Below are 21,206 nucleotides of genomic sequence, written 5' to 3' on the forward strand. Positions count from 1 at the left end.
TACTGCTGTGATTATATGCATCAAGTGTTCATTCAAGGCTAAGGCAAAATATTGAGATATACATCGTGTATCGCGATATGGCCTTAAAATATCGCAATACTAAAAAAAAAGGCCATATCGCCCAGCCCTAGTTCAATGATGCCATTTCTGTTTGTCATGTATAATTTTGTCTATTTTGTGTTTATCCTTGAAAAAACAGGTCAGTTTCTTGTTACCAACCATTGTGTATTATTCAAACTTCCCTAATTCAGCTGGCTAGTTGTTATCAAGAGTACTAAAACCCTTTTCAACATGATTCTGACAACTAAGTAGGCTAAATAACTTTAAACTTTAATACATGCTCGGATAGGCCAGTATCGGTCAGTATCGGTATCGGATCGGAAGTGCAAAAACAATATCGGTATCGGATCGGAAGTGCAAAAACCTGGATCGGGACATCCCTAACTTTGCATATATTCATGACATGGAAAGACTAATGCTAGGTAACTTTTTTTTTTTTAAGTAAAATAGATTTTTTCGATATATTCACATTCTGTGAGCAAACTAAACAGTCAACAGTTGCATAATAAAATGCAATTCAAAAAAAAGTTTGCATTATTTTGACTTCAATAGTGTATGTTAACTAAAATGAAATTGAATTACCAATAATTTAAAGCAATCATGTATTAATAAAAAGGCATTAGAGAGTAAAAAGCTTAAGAGTTGAACAGTGTTACAAAAACTCGCTATCCATTAACATGTCTTAAAGTTTTCTTATGAATAGAAATTAGTCACTTTTGGATCCGATTTTAAGGTGAGAACAGACACTTGAGTGAATGCTACTTGAACTCACCGGACGCAATCTGGATCTTACAGCCAGATTCCAGCTGGATTCTTGAAATCTGCTCGCCTCCTTTTCCAATGACTGGTGGGAGAAGGAGTTAAAAAATAAATAAATAAATAAATATATATAGGTGTGTATATATATATATATATATACATTTATTCTGTATATAATTTAGACTGGGACCTATGCGGTGACCCGATAGCTGAGGAGAATGTCAATACTGTTGATTACATGTGGAACATTAGCGGCGACTGCAACTAACTCAAAGCCCACTTACTGAATCCCACCATCTTATCAGGCACTTTGAAGTCTTCGGTCGTAAGAGCCCTGTGAGATTATGAGACAATCAATACATACTCAGTGATTGAAAAATACAAAAATGAGCAGAATCAGAAATGACGCCCACCTTTGATGTACCATTGCACCAAGGTGATTCCCTACTGAGAGAATGGAGAAGTCAGAACACAAGTTAGTGTGTAAGAAACGTATCTAATCAAGCAGATAAATGAGAAGGTAACGCAATGCAGCTGCCAATCTAGAGTTGCCATTTGACACCCAGCAGGATGGAAATCAGGCCTGCAGGTGCACAATAGAGAATTTCAGCTAAAGAAAAATATGGGGGGCAACTGGGTCAGTGGGTGCAATTGAATTTTGACAGGTAGCACAGAGCAATGGTCCTGCAGGGGTCACTGGAGGATGTGCCGTCATGGATGTAAACACCCACGTCGTGGCGAGTTCAATCGATTTTCTGGTGGTTTGCACTCATTTCACTTCCTCTGGTAATGCACTGAGGTGAGGCTGGACATAGGGGACTGCTATGAATATCAAAATAAAAAGGAGCCATACAAGGAGGTACTATCCTTGCAACCGACAAATTTGATTACTGTATGCTGATGAAAGTTTTATATGGCGTGGTGCAACCTTGAATGGAGGAAGCGGGGACAAGGCATTCGAAAAAACGGAATAAAGTGGGCCAGTCAAACAAAGCTAAGGCTAAAGTGTGTAATTTCTCTGATTGACATCTGAAATTTCTACTGAAACACACAGTGACAAGAAAATAAAGAGGACAGATTAATCGGCATGTGTGTTTTCTCTTCATGGATGCTATAAAATGACAGGACAACAACATGAATAAGCACATATTTGTCACAACGTAATATGTACATGGATGCACGCTACGATGAAAGGCCTCATATTATACAAGGTTAAAACAATTTTAAATACACCTCAGAATACTCCACGACACTGAATTTAAAGTGTACTATCTCCCCTTGATGTTACAATTTAGAGTTTTAAAAGTGCTTTTAGTCAATCCTACTGGGAACACACCATTTTGTGTGTCTGTAGCTTTAAAGTACCAGTAGAGTGGAAAAACGAATTGCCACTATATTGAAGCTATTTTATATATCTGATTTATGACACCAAAATACTTCCAAAGTTTGGGAATAAATAAATATGATCACAATAGTATCAATCTCACAGAGATGTTCAAGACATTTTGAGAGATAATGAAGAAGCTAGTCACGTGAATGCGTCACGTTTTATTAGCAACATGCTAGATTAGCTTATTCTCTAGCCGACTAACGGATTATTGTTAGTTTCAGATATTATCTTAAAGCTGCTTTATATCATAGTGAGGTAGATGTATAGAGACCGTTCGTGTTCGATCATTGTGACACGCCCTCTCCTAATTTTATACCTTCAAGATACGCACACGCAGAGAAAAAAAAGAACGCCGCGGCTTAAGAGTGGTGTTTTGAGTGATTTATGATCTCGCTCACCTGTTTAAACTCTACACCCTTTTTTTAATCTGTCATATGCAGAGAGCACTCCTGTAGGGGGGCACGCGCTTTGAGAAAGTGCGCCGAAGTGTTTTACAAAGTTTAACTTCGAATTGTGACAAATAGACGTTTATTAAATTTGTTTTGTTAAACCCCTAATAGTGACATAAGCAAGCCGGTAGTGTTCTTGTTATATTTTTTTATTCGAAAAATTTAACTGAGCAGGTTGTAAACAGACCCTTTTAATGTGTAGCGAAGCCTGATCAATGTTGGCTCCCCTACCCAAGAAAAAAGCTGTCGTTCATCAAGTGGTGGGCCACTGCGTAGGGTGAGCTTATCTAGATTGGGGTGGGCCAGAGGAGGCATCATGCGCAAAGGAGGGTTGTCCTTCATGATGAAAACTAGAAACGTCAAAAGCGACCATTTGAGTGTCTCGTCTTAAAAGTGGAGCAAACAAGTGAGGGAGATTATAGATTTTTCCTTATGTTTGGCACTCAAACATGCTCTAGGGCAGTGCTTCTCAAATATTTTCTGTTATAAACTGTAGAAGCATATTTGTGAGTCTTTTATTCTCCTTTACTTCCAAATAAATACTTTTCTTTAGGAAACTTCCACATGGAATGCGTTGTTGCATGCATACACAACAACGGACACTGGCAGCATCTTTGGTGCTATGTTCAGCATTAAGAAAATATCCTTGATAGTAGAGGTGGGAATCTTTGACCACCTCAAGATTCGATTACAATTCAGGAGCTTTGATTCTATTAAAACTCGATTACTGATGCATCTTCAATTTATGTATATTGAGGCAATTTTACCTTTCTTTTCGTTTCACTAAATACCGTATTTTTTGGACTATAAGTCGCTCCAAAGTATAATTCGCACCGGCCGGGGGCGTGGCTAAGAGGGGAGGAGTATATTTACAGCTAGAATTCACCAAGTCAAGTATTTCATATATATATATTAGGGATGTCCCGATCCGATATTTGGATCGGATCGGCTGCCAATATTTGCCAAAAATTACGTATCGGCAAGGCATGGGAAAATGCCGATCCAGATCCAGTTTTAAAAAAACTCCGGTCCGTGTTTTCCAACGCACCGATTTAAATAATACATTCCATACTTTTCTGCTGCTCCGTAATTTCCGTTCCGCATTTTCCAGCACACCTTCAACACATCCACAATTCTCACGCAGTTGCTTTTAGCTGCTGGCATTAAACGACAGGCTCTTCTCACACTTTCCTGTGTCTCCCTCTCACAGACAGACAAGCGCACCTTCTTACACACGTCACATACTGTCACGACATACGTCACATACGTATACGTCCTCTCCCAGCAGAGAGGTAGCAGCATGGCTAACGTTAGCTGTGATGCTAGCGCAGCCGTGCGAGCAACGCTCCCTCTAAGGTGCTCGCATATCAAACTCTTTTGGCTGTCTTTTGGACACTTACATCCGGCGCCCCCCTCCACACCCTGGATTATAAATAATGTAAATAATTCAATGTGATTATCTTGTGTGATTGTATTATGATGATAGTATATATCTGATAGTATATATCTGTATCATGAATCAATTTAAGTGGACCCCGACTTAAACAAGTGTAAAAACTTATTGGGGTGTTACCATTTAGTGGTCAATTGTACGGAATATGTACTTCACTGTGCAACCTACTAATAAAAGTCTCAATCAATCAATCAAAACACAGAATCATCATACTGCTGTGATTATATGCATCAAGTGTTCATTCAAGGCTAAGGCAAAATATCCAGATATATATTGTGTATCGCAATATGGCCTTAAAATATCGCAATATTAAAAAAAAGGCCATATCGCCCAGCCCTAGTTCAATGATGCCATTTCTGTTTGTCATGTATAATTTTGTCTATTTTGTGTTTATCCTTGAATAAACAGGTCAGTTTCTTGTTACCAACCATTGTGTATTATTCAAACTCCCCTAATTCAGCTGGCTAGTTGTTATCAAGAGTACTAAAACCCTTTTCAACATGATTCTGACAACTAAGTAGGCTAAATAACTTTAAACTTTAATACATGCTCGGATAGGCCAGTATCGGTATCATCGGTCAGTATCGGTATCGGATCGGAAATGCAAAAACAATATCGGTATCGGATCGGAAGTGCAAAAAACCTGGATCGGGACATCCCTAATATAATATATAGATATATATATATATATATATATATATATATATATATATATATGTATATATATATATATATATATATATATGTATATATATATATATATATATATATATATATATATATATATATATATATATATATATAAGAAATACTTGACTTTCAGTGAATTCTAGCTAAATATATAATTATTTTATTATATATATATATATATATATATATATATATATATATATAAAATAAATACTTCAATTTCAGTGTTCATTTATTTACACATATACACACACACAACACTCATCTACTCATTGTTGAGTTAAGGGTTGAATTGTCCATCCTTGTTCTATTCTCTGTCACTATTTTTCTAACCATGCTGAACACCCTTTCGCAGGTACCCAGAAATGTTTCGAGTACCACCAAAAAAACTGAATCTCTGAAGACAGTATAAAAATCTGTGTTAAAGGTGTACAAATACTGTTTGTATAATAAGCATGTTATTGTTTACAAATGAGGGTTAAGAGTTCAGTACTAAGTACTCAGTAAACCAAGAACTCGCCCTCGATCATTCTACAGTTATAACGTGTGTTGTGGGAAAGCGGACGTGAATACAGGCTGTTAACACGTCACTCAGGTCCGCATGGAGCTGGAGGGGGCGTGGCTTCCAGCTCCGCCTGAATTTCGGGAGATTTTCGGGAGAAAATTTGTCCCGGGAGGTTTTCGGGAGAGGCGCTGAATTACGGGAGTCTCCCGGAAAATCCGGGAGGGTTGGCAAGTATGCTGGTATGTTAACGTAACATATTATGGTAAGAGTCATTCAAATAATTATAACATATAGAACATGCTATACGTTTACCAAACAATCTGTCACTCCTAATCGCTAAATCCCATGAAATCTTATACGTCTAGTCTCTTACGTGAATGAGCTTGATAATATTATTTGATATTTTACGCTAATGTGTTAATAATTTCACACATAAGTCGCTCCTGAGTATAAGTCGCACCCCCGACCAAACTATGAAAAAAACTGCGACTTATAGTCCGAAAAATACGGTAAGCGTTTATCAATTGCAACTTTAAAAAAATCAATTTGTAAAAAATTAATTCCAACATTTATTAAATTAATGGAAACGTGTGCAAAACTGGAACATATGTGCCCTATAATAAAGGAGCTGGTCGGATATCTCGCTGGTAATTTCACCACACCTAGTGTGTGTGTGAATATCAGTGGTACTTTAACTTTTAAATGTCAATCAAAAACGTTACAGGTGCACGAGTTAGTCCAACGCTGTCTTTCACGGCTTAATGCTTAATTTGTGGACCCCTCCTGATGTTAAGACATGATGTGTCTCCAATATCTTTTACTTAAAATCCTAGTGAGTGTAAAAAGAAGTGTGGTCAAGCAGTAACTTGAACGGTCAACTTCGGGGATGATGAATGGTTTAAATCTTTAGAAAATGTTTTTTCTGAAGGGTGTATGAATCAACTTTACTCCATTTCAATATTTTTTTTATGATATCAGGCTTTTATATTTGCCTTTCAACATTTCAAAATACGCCCACACCTGCATTGATGCAGGTAAATAAACAGTAGACTAATGGGACTCTTGCCCTCAACCTGAAACCCAGAAGTGCTTTTAGGTCACGTGATTGCAACCCAGCAATTGCACGACATTGTACACAAGAGACTTACCTTCATTGTCAAGCGTACGTTTCTGGCCCCCAAAGCCGTAGAGGGAGGGGTCGATGACGGGAGAGGTGCTGTGCATGTTCGGCATCTGGTCAGCTCCCATCTTGGCAGCCATCTGGAGCCAAATCACAGTGAGACACGTTGAAAGAGGGCCTTTTTTGTTCACCTCTCTAGGATTACCGTATTTTCCGCACTATAAGGCGCACCTAAAAACCACAAATTTTCTCAAAAGCTGACAGTGCGCCTTATAATCCGGTGCGCCTTATATATGGGTTAATATTAATATTAATTTTCATAAAGTTTCGGTCTCGCAACTACGGTAAACAGCCGCCATCTTTTTTCCCCGTAGAAGAAGCGCGCGGTGCATGCTGGGATATGTGACGTTTCATTTCCATTTGTGTGTTTATGTAAAGACCCCAAAATGGCTCCTATTAAGTGTGTTGTCTGTCTAATTATAAATAATGCAGACGAGGCGTGTTAACTGAGTTCTCAACGTTTACTCACAGCGTGCTCATAACCACATTCTAACTCCCAGCATACAACAACGCTTCTCAGGGCTACCGCGCATGCTCGTCACTATCGTTGCATGCTGGGTAGTGTAGTTGTTATATTTGCTAGCTCATAACATCACATTAAGAGACACGCTTACGCGCTTAATTCAATACTCGCCGTCATTCCGGGTGGATTGACAAAAGACCTCCAGCCGCTAGATATTGGTGTCAACAGGGCATTCGAAGCTAGACTGCTAACTGCGTGGGAACAGTGGATGACAGAAGGCGAACACACGTGACGTTCACCAAGACAGGGAGACAGCGCCAGACGACATACGCCACTATCTGCCAGTGGATCGTAAATGCCTGGGCAGATATTTCGGTCACAACTGTGGTCCGAGCTTTCCTTAAGGCAGGATTCATGGAACTGCTGGACAACAGCGACACTGACTCCGATTACTTCGACGAGACGGAGCCGGCCATTTTGGATCCCACATTCGCCCAACTTTTCAATTCGGACAACGAAGGAGAAGAATTCGAGGGATTTATGAATGAAGAATAACTTCAGAAAGTGAGCGTTATGTTTATTTTGTGTGTTGTGACATTAACGTTCGAGCAACATTATGTTGCTATTGCTCTGCACTATTTTGAATTTTACTATGTTTGTGATTGCACATTTGCGTACATTTTGGGAGTGAACAGAGTTGTTAGAACGCTGGTTTTTAATATATTATTAAAGTTTGACTGACCTATCTGACTGTTTTTTTGACATTCCTTTAGCGCAGTTAGATGCGGCTTACAACACGGGGCGGCTTATAGGTGGACAAAGTTTTGAAATATGCCGTTCATTGAAGGCGCGGCTTATAACCCAGGGCGCCTTATGGTGCGGAAAATACGGTAACTGCAAGTGTGTTTAGCTTTCTGATATTATTGCGATGCCAGTGACAGCAAGAGGAAAAAGCATACTGACGATGGGTAATGGCAATGATGCGCAATAACGCAAGCGACACCAACATCTCCATACTGACTGCTCAAAATGATATCGCTAGAGCAAAGTTAAGCAGTGAAATGAAAATAAATCACATAAGCTATTCACTCGTAGTGTATTAGTGGCAGCACAGCACTTCAGTTTCATTTAAAGGGGAACTGCACTTTTTTTTTTTGCCTGTAGTTCAAATTATTATGAGACAAAACCACAGATCTATATTTTTTTTACATTCTAAAGATTAAAAAAAATGCTCACAAGATGCGGCTTAGGAGAGTACCCTGTATACCTTCAAGACCCTCTAAAACATCTTCAAAAACCTCCATTAACGTTGTATATATATATGCTGTATGTATACATTAAAATGTATAAAACTGCGAAAATAACAAGTGAAGAAAGACATGTTACTTTTAGCCCGGTAATTAACATACAGGTATTCTTGTCTCAAGGTGCCACACAAAACAATATGCAATAATTTACCGTAAATTCCGGATTATAAGCCGCAATTTGTTTCTTAAAGTTTGAACCTTGAGGGCTATAAGACGGCGCAGCTAATGCTGGATTTTTTCTTACCCTGACGGCTAAAATAAAAGTAATAATAAATACATTTTTAAAAAAACACTGAGAAGGTGTTTTATTGTTTGTGTTCTGGCACCATCCTTTGGACAAATTAAATCACTGCAGGTGCTGCAGTGTCCTTCCATTTACCGGTAGTGCTTTCAACAAGAAGTGGAGTGACGTTCAGTCTTCTAGCAGTCCACAGCGTTTTTGCTACTTGCATGGATTCTTCATTACTTCAAGCAACGTTTTTAAGTTTTACTGTATAACTGAAACTGTTTATACTTACTTAACTGTCCCATGTGTGAGGTCTGTAGGAGTGTTTCTATGCATATTTGTACGTGCTATCAAAATGTAGGGACGCTGGCATCGTTAGCAATAGCGAGTATGCCAACACGTTTACGAGTGTCAGTGTTAGTATTAACTTACAACAGCATTCTTTTTGTATCGTTTCAGTGCCACAAATTCCTCAGTATTTTCACCAAGACGTCACTGTAGATTTATTGAGTCTGTTTAGTTGACTGGAGAGCCAGCTTCCGATGCCAATGGATTCATGACGATTAATTCTGTTTTGTTTGATCAGCCATTTTACTGCCGTGTTACAGACACTGTTTGGAAACATTTAACTTATGTAAAAAAACATTCAAAAATAATCTTACTGTGTAAATAACTCATTTTGCAACCTATATATCGGCGGCTTATAGTATGGTGCTTTGAACTTTAAATATAGTTTTAAAAAAACATAAAAATTAGTAACGAATAAACCACAATAAGTAAAATAATAGTAATATATTTAAATAATAGCAATATAAAAAAACAATATAATTCAGTGTTTCCGTTTCAATGGTTTTTAATTCCATTTGATACATTTTACACTTATTTTAACACCATAGAGTGTGTGCCTTTTTCAAATAAAATTGAATAAAATGTTATATGCAAAGATCCACACATTTAAAGTTAAAGTTAAAGTACCAATGATTGTCACACACACACTAGGTGTGGCGAAATTATTCTCTGCATTTAACCCATCACCCTTGATCACCCCCTGGGAGGTGAGGGGAGCAGTGGGCAGCAGCGGTGGCCGCGCCCGGGAATCATTTTTGGTGATTATTGGTGCAATACATCTTTGGACAATTTTTTACCAGTATTTTAGGTGAAAGCATAACATCTGTGAATGTATCAGTAAATGCTTTAAGTACATTATGCTTGAGTAAAGTACTTTTTTTTTAAACTTTATTTTGTTAGCGTAGGCAGACCGGATATGGTGCACCGCGCTATTATTGTGAAGGGAGGAATTGTGCTTTGCTGTTCTCAGCTTGACGAGTAAAGAGGCAACATGAGGCCCAAAAAAGAAAAAGAAAAAGAGCGGCTCTGAAGTTCTAATTGCCGTTTGTACATTGCTGTTACATCCATGAATGATGTTCACAACAACACAAACAGATGAGATGTGTTGTGGGTGTATGGATTGTTCTTGCTTGCTTTAGTTTCATGGGTTACTTCCAGTCGCCGTCTCCACATTGTTTAGTTCAGGACAGGGCGGTTGACTGTGCCTGAATGGGCAGTATCGGACACATTATTTTCCCAAACAAATTGTTCTTCTCTTCACAATGACAGCAATGTCAATTTCCATAATATCCTGCGTTTAACAGCGGATCACGTTTTATTGGACAATTATGTGACTCAGCCCACAGTTACGTGAATGCGGAAATCAAATGCCTTACTTCTTTTATTGAGTTTAGTAATTATTGATTAGGCATACTTGCACTGGGTCAAATAAAAAGTAGCAACGATGATGACATCCTAAACTTCTCGTAGACATGCTCTTTTTTCCCCACTTATTCGCTACTCATCCGTTTCACCGTTACAAAATCCGGAAGTTGCAAGTACGTTGCCTGGCCCATTAATTTTCCGATTATTTTATTTTCATGATCGTGAGAAGCCATAATCGAAATCAAAACTCTAATCGTCCAGCCCTACTACACCGGGCTCTTTAACTAAAGAAATAATAGATAACATCTATACAGTATGTGTTATGTAATGTAATCATAAAATATAATAATGCAAATAACCATTTGAAATAATATAACATTGAATTTCTCATTGCATTAGAATTGATTACTATTGCACTGTAATTGGAAGGTAAACACTTTAACTTTGTTGTCCTAAATAAACAAATAATAAAATGAGCTAATTTCTGTAAGCAAAAATTTTACATGAATCAATATTGAACATCTTAAAGTGCATTTTTTTCCAAGTTGGAAAAATTAGGTTGGACGTTGTGTTTTTATTTCTTGTCATCACGTGATCAAGGCATTTTTGCTTGTTAGTCCGTGTTAATGTGCTATTATCGCTCATTTGATTTGAAGCTGAAATATTTCCACAATGGGAAATTTGGCTTTGTAACTTATTTGTTTTCCTCCTAATTTGTTACTTTGCAACACTTGTCACTGGCAAAGCGCAAGGCTCTCTGTACTGTGAGCGTGTTGGCGAAGGCGGGTCACTCTGTTCTGTTATTTCCATTTGTAAATAAACGCGCTTAGGTGCAGACAGCGATGCACTAAATAAGCGTCTTCCTTTTTGATGCGAGAGATGAACAAACACGTGGCTGAACAATTCTGATTGGCGAACATGTTGTCACTTAAATGCTGATGACGGCGGAGGAAAAAGAAAACTTCAGCCTCTTGCGATTATTTACCGCACTAATTAAAACCTCAATGTCGGTTCAATTTTGATTAATAGCGCAGCCCTATAAGTCACTATAATATTGGTCATAATATATGCAGCACGTCATGCTTATTACAGCTACATACACAAATGTAGGCTAATACTTTACAGATATTGTAATATAATATGTTCATGTTTTTCAGTCCGTACATATTGGTGTCATATCGCATTTTGTTCGCATTACTAACTCAAAAGTCATTCAGCTGCTGACACAGAGGCTAGCTTACTTCTCGCTAATACTGTAGCACTGTGAGTGTCTACATATTAGACTACATATGTTACACAAGAAAAACAGTTCCTCAGTGGTTGCTCTTACAATTATATCGCTACAACTTTATTACACAGGTTACGGAACGTAAATAAAGTATTGTTGGCGGTATTTGAATGCATTTTTAGAGTGATTTACTAGGCATAATGGATTGCTCCCATTAGCTACATTGCTAGCCGCATCTTACGAGCGTTTTTTAATCTTAAGAATGCATTTTTTTGCATTCTAAAGATAAAAACGGCTCGTTCTAGGAGGCTAGCAATTCAGCTAATGGGAGCAATACAATCTGCTTCTAAATCACGGAAAATACATCCAAAAACCGCCAACAAATCTTTGTTTAAATTTGCAACCTGTACTACAATAAGGTTGTGGCGACATTATCGTAAGAGCAAACACTGAGGAACTGTTTTTCTAGCGTTGAAACAAATTGCCTTGCAACGGCATGCTACGGTGTTAGCCGTAAGATAGCTCGTGTGTCAGCAGCTGAATAGATTTTGAGTTTGTAATGCACAACACAATGCGATAGGACACAAATCCATACTGACTGGAAAACATGAACAATCATATTACAGTATCTGTAAAGTATTAGCCTACATTTCATGTTTTGTTTGTACACAGCTAGCTTGACAGCGTATGTACTGTATTTGGTATAAGCAGGACGCGCTGCACGTACCATGATGATTATTATGGTGACTCACTCCATGGACATTTGTCCGTTTGGTCAAGCTGGCCAGGGGACGTTTTTTTCCCAGTTGATTTTGGTTATGCGCTCTTTTGTGTCGGCATAGCTTGGCTCCAAGTTCCAAATTTACACTGTGTGTCACGCCAATTTTAACTAACTCGCCTTTCGTCTGCTCAAACTTTTCACCGTCTTTGTGCTCACTAAGCTTCTATAATTAGTACCGTATTTTTCGGACTATAAATCACAGTTTTTTTCATAGTTTGCCCGGGCTCCAGTGCGATTTATATATGTTTTTTTCCTTCTTTATTATGCATTTTCGGCAGGTGCGACTTATACTCCGAAAAATACGGTAGTTTATTCTGTGTATATTTAGGTTAAAAAAGATAAAGTCGTGAATCCTTATTTGTCCAAAAATAGCCATCTATGTCGTCTATGCCGAAGTCCGCCATTATTAGAAAACCCAGGCTTTTGTTGGCGGAGGTCGGAAGTGCGTTGCTATGGGAAAGGATGCAGAAGAAAGAAGTTTACGTAATGCTTGAAATGACCAAAATTCAGTAAAATGTGTACATATTACATACTGTTATGAACTAGAGGTGTAACGATTGATCATACATCGATTTATATTTATAAATTTCAATCAACCCGTGCTTGGCAAGTTTGCTTACGTATAGATCCACATTCGTTTTAAAAGGGAATCGTGGTTTTAATCGATACTAAAAAAATGAAAACATTGGATTTAAGAACAGGAGACTTAATATGAAGTTTGGCACTTCTAAAAATAAGGACGCTAAACGTTTAGTCTATTTGCCAGTCTGACAAAAATGGCGGATAGCTACGCGGGTCAAGAAAGGTCTTAAATGCCACAAAAAAATATCAACTACAACAAAAACTTGAAGCCACAATAAATACAAACGATACAACACCATAATATAAAGCCACAATTTAACTTTAAGCCACAAAAGGCGCGACCGACAAAACAGAAGTGACAACGGAGCAAGATAGACGACGCACCAACTTCCAGAACACAACTAAAAGCCAGGGAAAAGTTATTTTGACAGAAAGAAAGAAATACAAGAGAAGGATGAAGGAGGCTATGGAAATTAGGAAGCGAGGGGCCAACACAATCAACAGGAACAAGGGGGCATACCGTACATGCTTCCGCACACCTGAGACACTGTCCGTCATCGGCGCCGCCAGGGCTGAGATCAGATACTGTATGGCTAGGTCGGTGTACGTTATTTAGGTAGATCTACTGTTAAAATGTTAATGTACTTTATTTAAACTTGCTTGATTGAAAATAAGAGCAGAAAAGGTTACCTCTTGAAATGTTGGTTGCACTTTATTCAAATAAGATGTGAAGGCATTGGCCATTAATTGTTTACTTGCTTATTTGTATCATAATTCATTTATACATAATTACCTGACAAGAAATAACAGGAATATAAGAAACTTCACCTGCAATGTCCAGTATCCACTGTTCATTTCACAGTCACACTAGTTAATAAAAAAGTTTTTGATTCGATTTCAACTCACTGAATCGTTGTTTAAAAAATGAGACCCTCCCTGAATCGTATCGCATACACCGAATGTTAAAACGAGTATCGTTACACCCCTATTATGAACGTATCTGTTACTACAGTATAAATATACTTGCAGGGCGTATATAAAACGTTGGCGTGTTTAGAAGTTGCTGTAGAGGGCTTGGAAAGCTACAAAAGTGCAGTTCTCCATTAATTTAATGCTAACAGGCTGACCCTAAATCAGCTGGATGTCCATCAATTTTCTACCGTTTGTCCCTCTCGGGATTGCGGGGAATGTGTTGGTGAGAATCCCAGGAGACTTTGTTTTTAAAATGCCATGAAAACAAACTATTAGAATTACTTAGAATCGTTTTAATCGGGTCAAAAAGCTCTCTCCCGGATGCAGTTAGTCCAGAGCGCAGCAGCACGACTTTTAACAGGGGCCAGGAAACCCAAACATATAACCCCAATTCTTCAGACTTTGCAATGGCTCCCTGTTCATTTTAGAATTGATTTTAAAATGTTGCTGTTTGGTTTTAAAGCTTTGCATGGACTGGCACCTCTTTATATCTTGGACCTCATCCAAATTTACACTCCTGCGCGCGCTCTGAGGTCCGAGAGCCAGTTACAGCTCGTGGTGCCCAAGACGAGACTTAAAACCAGGGGTCGACAGGGCCTTCTCTGTGGTTGGCCTTAAGATCTGGAACACTCTGCCCCTCCATGTTCGAACTGCTCCCACTGTGGAGTGTTTTAAGTCTCGTCGTATTTGTATCTATTGTTTTAATTGGTTTTACCCTTTAAAATCCTTTATAATCATATTTTCTTTCAATTGTTTTTATGTTGGTTTTCCATCCATCCATCCATCCATTTTCTACCGCTTGTCCCGTTCGGGGTCGCAGGGGGTGCTGGAGCCTATCGCAGCTGCATTCGGGCAGAAGGCGGGGAACCCCCTGGACAAGTCGCCACCTCATCACAGGGCCAACACGGATAGACAGACAACATTCACACACGAGGGCCAATTTAGTGTTGCCAATCAACCTATCCCCATGTGCATGTTTTTGGATGTAGGAGGAAGCCGCAGTACCTGGAGGGAACCCACGCAGTCACGGGGAGAACATGGTTTTATATTTATTTATTTTGTTTTTATTCAGGCATTGGTAGAGCTAAGGATAAGGATAGTGTTTGAATCTTGTTTTTAATATTTTTGTGCAGCACTTTGAAAACATTTTTGTTGTTTAAATGTATCTATTTGTATTGGCCCTGTGATGAGGTGCCGACTTGTCCAGGGTGTACACCGCCTTCCGCCCGAATGCAGCTGAGATAGGCTCCAGCACCCCACACGCCCCCCAAAAAGGGACAAGCGTCAGAAAATGGATGGATGGATTGAAAAAGTTCCTGGTAATGTTGGTGGAAAGGGCTAAGCCACATGCTATTGATAAGCTACTAAGTCCACACTGGGCCCTTTCCTGTTTTTGACATTTACAATTGGATTTGAAATCCTAAATGTTAGAAGTCGGATGATTTTCTACAAAAGATAAACTCCAACCAACCAACTGTTTTCTACCGCTTGTCTCGTTCGGGGTCGCGGGGGGGTGCTGGAGCTTATCTGAGCTGCATTCGGGCGGAAGGCGGTGTACACCCTGGACAAGTCGCCACGTCATCACAGGGCCAACTAGGGCTGGGCGATATATCGATATACTCGATATATTCGATATATCGCGGGTTTGTCTCTGTGCGATATAGAAAATGACTATATCGTGATATTCGAGTATATGTTCTCACGCAGTTGCTTTTAGCTGCGGGCATTACACTACAGGCTCTTCTCACTCTTTCTTGTCTGTCCTTCTCACAGACAGCAAGCGCACCTTCTTACATACGTCACATACGTAGACGCCCTCGCGGAGCAGAGGTAGCAGCATGGGTAACGTTAGCTGTGATGCGAGTGGTAATACGAGAGAAAGAAGGTGCGAATCTGGTAACAAATGAAGGAAGAATTAATTCCCAAGAAAAACAGCAGGCTTTCAAGTGGGAATATGTCGAACAGACAACCGTACTTTGTCAAGTGTGGGGAAAAAGCATTGCTACAAAAAGTAGCATTACTGCTAATATGTAGCATCACTTGAAAAGTCACCTGCTAGAGAATGAAGAGTGCTTACTCCGCATGTCAACATCTCCATTCGGTGTCACACGCCCACACCATCAAAATGCCGAGGCAAACATTTCCAGATCAACACCGTATGTAGATTAACTACGATCAAAGTATTGGACAAGACGTCAAAAATGTGTAATAAAGTTGTACTTTATAACTTAGAGGTGGGAGGAAGCCGGAGTACCTGGAGGGAACCCACACAGTCACGGGGAGAACAAGGTTTTATATTTATTTATTTTGTTTTTAATCAGGCATTTGTGGAGCTAAGGACAGTATTTGAATCTTGTTTTGATTATTTTTGTGCAGCACTTTGGAAACATTTTTGTTGTTTAAATGTGTCTGTGTGGGCCCTGTGATGAGGTGGCGACTTGTCCAGGGTGTACGCCGCCTTCCGCCCGAATGCAGCTGAGATAGGCTCCAGCGTTAGAAAATGGATGGATTGGAAAAAGTTCCTGGTTATGTTGGTGGAAAGGGCTAAGCCACATGCTATTGATAAGCTACTAAGTCCACACTTGGCCCTTTCCTGTTTTTGACATTTATAATTGGATTTGAAACCCTAAATGTTAGAAGTAGGGTGATTATCTACTAAAGATGAACTCAACTCTCATGAAAACAAGTAGCAGGTCCTGTAAAGCAAGTTAAAGTCAGCTTAACCAAGGCAGCCATGTTGGCTGTCGTCAATGTCTGACGTATGGTCGAATTTTAAGGGAAACCTGAGATGTTGGGGGGCTTTAAAATGCAATTACACTTGTATTTTCTGTGTTGCTAATGACAAAAAATGACAAGTGTGCAAAAAATATTCGCAGCTGCGGGGGGATGACGTTTCATTGTGACATGGCCTAACTCCAACGGAGACTATCTTAACACGCTAGCTAGCCCAAGCTTAGTTAGCCCTGCTAGCTTCCTGGTGTTTACTACCACGAGCAAAGTACGACACAACTTCAACGAATTAGCACCGCTTGCATTTACCACGACGGAAGCTTTTGGGTTGGCTGCCGAATTCGTGTAACTGAGGCGACAGCCGTGTTTTTTGCATTAAACCCAGAACTATCGACGCTAAGTATGAAAAGTAGCGAGGCTAACTTTCTGACAGCGTGTCAGGGCTGTCAGTGTTGCGGAGCTAGCATGCTAAGCTAATCGCCAACTTCTGAGACTTGACAACAGGTTGCCGAGCGTCGACGTAACTTGTCAAAGTTACGCAAAACTTCCAATATCGTACTCTGTGCACGGCGTCTTGTGTCGGAAACGAGCCGCCCGGCGGTGTCGACGGCTGTGGCCGACGCAGTTAGCACGTAGTCGGGTGTCTGCTGGAAACTAATCTGTTGGCTCAGCTATGCTAACGGGGCTAGTAGCTTGCTAGCTAGTTAGCGGGCTAGCTGGCTTACATGCTGAGTGCATGAGTGCTGATTGTGGTTAACGTGAGGAGGGGGCGAGGAGGGCTTAGGTGCGGCCCACTTGAGCGGCTTTACCTGTCGGACGCGGCGTATCGTGTCTGCGAAGTCATCTTTCGTTCCGGGCTGAGCCACCGAGGCCTGTCCCTGAACCAGCTCCGCCATCATCATCACTCGCCTCGGCAGCTGAGAGCTTCTCTTGGGGGGTAGAGGGGTGGAGGAAAAAAAAAAAAAGAAAAGAAAGAGCACATGTGCCAAGCCCAAGCGCCGAGAGCACCGTAGATCTCGCGAGATGATGAAACCACAGACAAGAAAAACATGCTTACGATATAGAAAAACGGATGGATGGATGGATGTATAAAATATTGTCCAAAATAAAAATCTCACCCTGGGGGGAAAAAAATGATAACTAAAAAAAAAGTAAATATATATATATATATATATATATATATATATATATATATATATATATATATATATATATATATATATATATATATATGTCTTAATAAGGTTATCCAAAAAATAGTGCTCGACACCGTAGTAGAGCGCAATATATGTATGTGTGGGGAAAAAAAATCACAAGACTATTTCATCTCTACAGGCCTGTTTCATGAGGGGGTTCCCTCAATCATCAGGAGATTTTAATGGGAGCATTCACATACCATGGTTTATATAGGGCACAGAGTGGGTGGGTACAGGCTGGCGTAGGGGCGTGGTGATTGGCTCATGTGTTACCTAGGAGGTGTTTCCGTCTGTGGCGGCATGCTGTTACAATTTCGCTGCGCTTGTTGAGGGATGACAGGTCTGGACGGTAAATAATAAACAGTTTCTCTTTCAAGCATAGGTTGCATCTTGTGCTGGATGCAAGAATTTGCCATGTTATTGAATATTCAACATTATTGTCTTTGAGGTCCCAAATGTGTTTGCTGAGTTCTGTGGTATTCCGCAGGTTTTGGTTCCTGAAAGAAGCCTTGTGATTGTTCCATCTGGTTTTGAACTCTCCTTCGGTTAATCCTACATATGTGTCGGATGTGTTAATGTCCTTGCGTGTTACCTTAGATTGGTAGACAACTGATGTTTGTAAGCACCCCCCGTTGAGAGGGCAATCAGGTTTCTTTCGACAGTTGCAGCCTTTGTTGGTTTTGTAGTCGCTCTGTCCGGGGGCCGACGGCTCATTTGCAATTGTTTTGTTGTGGTTTGAGATAATTTGTCGTATATTGTTCATACAGCTGTAGCTCAATTTAATGTTGTTCTTGTTGAATACTTTTCTTAGGATGTTGTCTTTGGGAAAGTGTTTGTCAATCAGATTGAGGAATTTGTGTCCAATGTTAGTTGAGACGTTTTTGCTGTATGGAGGGTTGTACTAGATGATGTCGTTTCGTTTTCTGTTCTTTTTTGGTTGGTTTCCTGGCGTGGGTTCATAGGTGAGGGTGAAATTGTATCCGCTTTCATCAAGGGCTTTTTGGTACGGGGGGGTTGCTTGGTCAAATTCAGCTTTGCTAGATGACAGCATCGATAGCCTTTTATTAATTCCGGTAGGTATTCTTTTCGTGGTGGTGGGTGGGTGGTTGCTGTCATGGTGCACGTATTGGAGTGTTGTGTTGGGTTTCGTGAATGGTTGGTAGCTGTTATTTCTCAGGTTGAAAGTGACGTCAAGGAAGTTGACGGTTTGCTTGTTGGCTTCAATCGTGATCCGTAGGCCGTTCTCTTTGAAAATTTGGCATATGCGCTTCTTGGTATTCTCGCTGCTCCTTGGCGAGGCGCGACACACTGCCAGTCCGTCATCACGGTAAATGCCAAGGTTCAGATTGAGGCTAGCGAGCTGGGAGAGGAGGAAACTCCCAACGAGTTCACACGTTTCTGCTCCGTCAAAACTTCCCATAGTGACGTCAAATGTTGCATTGTTCTTTTTTTGCCATGGTGTACTGTTGTGGATGAGAATGGAGTTTTTTGCGTGGATGATGATGTTTCTTTCGTTGCCTGTGATTGAGTCGTAGTCTGAGGCGAAGTCTAGTGCTTGAGTCAGTAGGTCTTGCGTGATGGAAGGGTAAAATTCTTCGATGTCAAAGGAGATGAAGTTGTGCTGTTGTTTGTCTTGGATGTTGTTGAACCATTTGATTACTGCTGCTGTATTTCTCCATTGGTTGAGTGGTGTTTTGTCCTTGATTTTTGTGTTGACTCTGTCCAGGATTATTTTGCTGATTTTTCCTATTTCAGATTTAGTTGGGTTTATTAGTCGGCATGTTGGGTTATTTGCGAAGTTGGGTTTGTGGTCCTTCAATGTGATGAAGGCTTCCTTGTTGGCTGTGGCGTCCACCCTGTCCTCAATGTCCAGTTCAGCCGCGATCCTTTTATTTTCCAGGTGGATGTTCTGTAAGGTGTTGGGTTGTGCTTTTTTGTATGATTTGGTGATGCTTCTGTCCAGTAAGGTGTGATGTTCTGGTATGTCCATTCTGTAGAAGTTTGTGGTTTTATCGGCAGCTATGATGAGGTTGTTTACTTTCTTGATGCGCTCCTTGTCATTTTTCAGTTTGGTGAGGAGTGGGTTGCGGATTGGCTTGAATTTGACTGATTGTATCATTTTGAGCATGTCGTTCTCAAAATCCTTTAGTTCCTCAACTGTGGGTGGGTTCTTGGTAGATTTGAATCCGTAAGTTTTCTTTTGCGTTCCTTTTGTTTCAGGGTGGAGGAAAAAATGTGCTTTCCACCGCATCCTTCTTAGGAAGTGTTCCGTCTTTTCTATGAGCCTTAGCTTGTAGTCATTCTGCGCGGGTATGGGAATGTTCTTCGTGGAGTAGTCGATGTTGAATTTTTCCATTTCTGATCGTCGTACAGTGCTCAACAAATGTCAATTTGGAGCGGAGTATATGTCTTAATAAGGTTATCCAAAAAATAGTGCTCGATACCGTAGTAGAGCGCAATATATGTATGTGTGGGAAAAAAATCACAAGACTATTTCATCTCTACAGGCCTGTTTCATGAGGGGGTTCCCTCAATCATCAGGAGATTTTAATGGGAGCATTCACATACCATGGTTTATATAGGGCACAGAGTGGGTGGGTACAGGCTGGCGTAGGGGCGTGGTGATTGGCTCATGTGTTACCTAGGAGGTGTTTCCGTCTGTGGCGGCATGCTGTTACAATTTCGCTGCGCTTGTTGAGGGATGACAGGTCTAGGCCGTGCCAGAAACCTGAGGGTTGCAGGTTCGCTCCCCGCCTCTTGACATCCAAATCGCTGCCGTTGTGTCCTTGGGCAGGACACTTCACCCTTGCCCCCGGTGCCGCTCACACTGGTGGTCGGAGGGGCCGTCGGCGCAAACTGGCAGCCACGCTTCCGTCAGTCTACCCCAGGGCAGCTGTGGCTACGAAAGTAGCTTACCACCAGGTGTGAATGAATGATGGGTTCTCACTTCTCTGTGAAGTGCTTTGAGTGTTTAGAAAAGCGCTATATAAATCTAATCCATTATATATATATATATATATATATATATATATATATATATATATATATATATTAGGGCTGTGAATTTTTGGATGTCCCACGATTAAATTCAATATCGATTCTTGGGGTCATGATTCGATTCAAAATCGATTATTTTTTTTCAATTCAACACGATTCTCGATTAAAAAACGATTTTTTCCCGATTCAAAACGGTTCTCTATTCATTCAATACATAGGATTTCAGCAGGATCTACCCCAGTATGCTGACATGCAAGCAGAGTAGTAGATTTTTGTAAAAAGCTTTTATAATTGTGAAGGACAATGTTTTATCAACTGATTGCAATAATGTAAATTTGTTTTAACTATTAAATGAACCAAAAATATGACTTATTTTATCCATCCATCCATCCATTTTCTACCGCTTATTCCCTTTGGGGTCGCGGGGGTGCTGGAGCCTATCTCAGCTACAATCGGGCGGAAGGCGGGGTACACCCTGGACAAGTCGCCACCTCATCGCAGGGCCAACACAGATAGACAGACAAC

General features: G+C 40.2%; 1 protein-coding gene across 2 annotated transcripts in view; it reads right to left on the reverse strand.

Moving 5' to 3' along the window:
- Positions 1-17,484, reverse strand: part of fubp3 (far upstream element (FUSE) binding protein 3) — a 43,080-nt gene extending 25,596 nt beyond the window's left edge. The window contains exons 1-5 of one of the 2 annotated variants that reach the window (XM_061927436.2): positions 17,298-17,484; positions 6,455-6,566; positions 1,233-1,263; positions 1,104-1,153; positions 833-904 (exon numbers count right to left, since the gene is read on the reverse strand). In XM_061927436.2, coding sequence (XP_061783420.1) covers positions 833-904; positions 1,104-1,153; positions 1,233-1,263; positions 6,455-6,566; positions 17,298-17,390 — 358 coding nt within the window. In that variant the 5' untranslated portion in view covers positions 17,391-17,484. Of the gene's footprint in view, positions 1-832; positions 905-1,103; positions 1,154-1,232; positions 1,267-6,454; positions 6,567-17,297 lie in introns of both variants that reach the window. The other variant, XM_061927435.2, reaches the window with a different exon arrangement.
- Between the last annotated feature and the right edge of the window lie 3,722 nt (positions 17,485-21,206).

This window comes from Nerophis lumbriciformis, linkage group LG32 (assembly GCF_033978685.3).
Source record: "Nerophis lumbriciformis linkage group LG32, RoL_Nlum_v2.1, whole genome shotgun sequence".
Taxonomy (NCBI): domain Eukaryota; kingdom Metazoa; phylum Chordata; class Actinopteri; order Syngnathiformes; family Syngnathidae; genus Nerophis; species Nerophis lumbriciformis.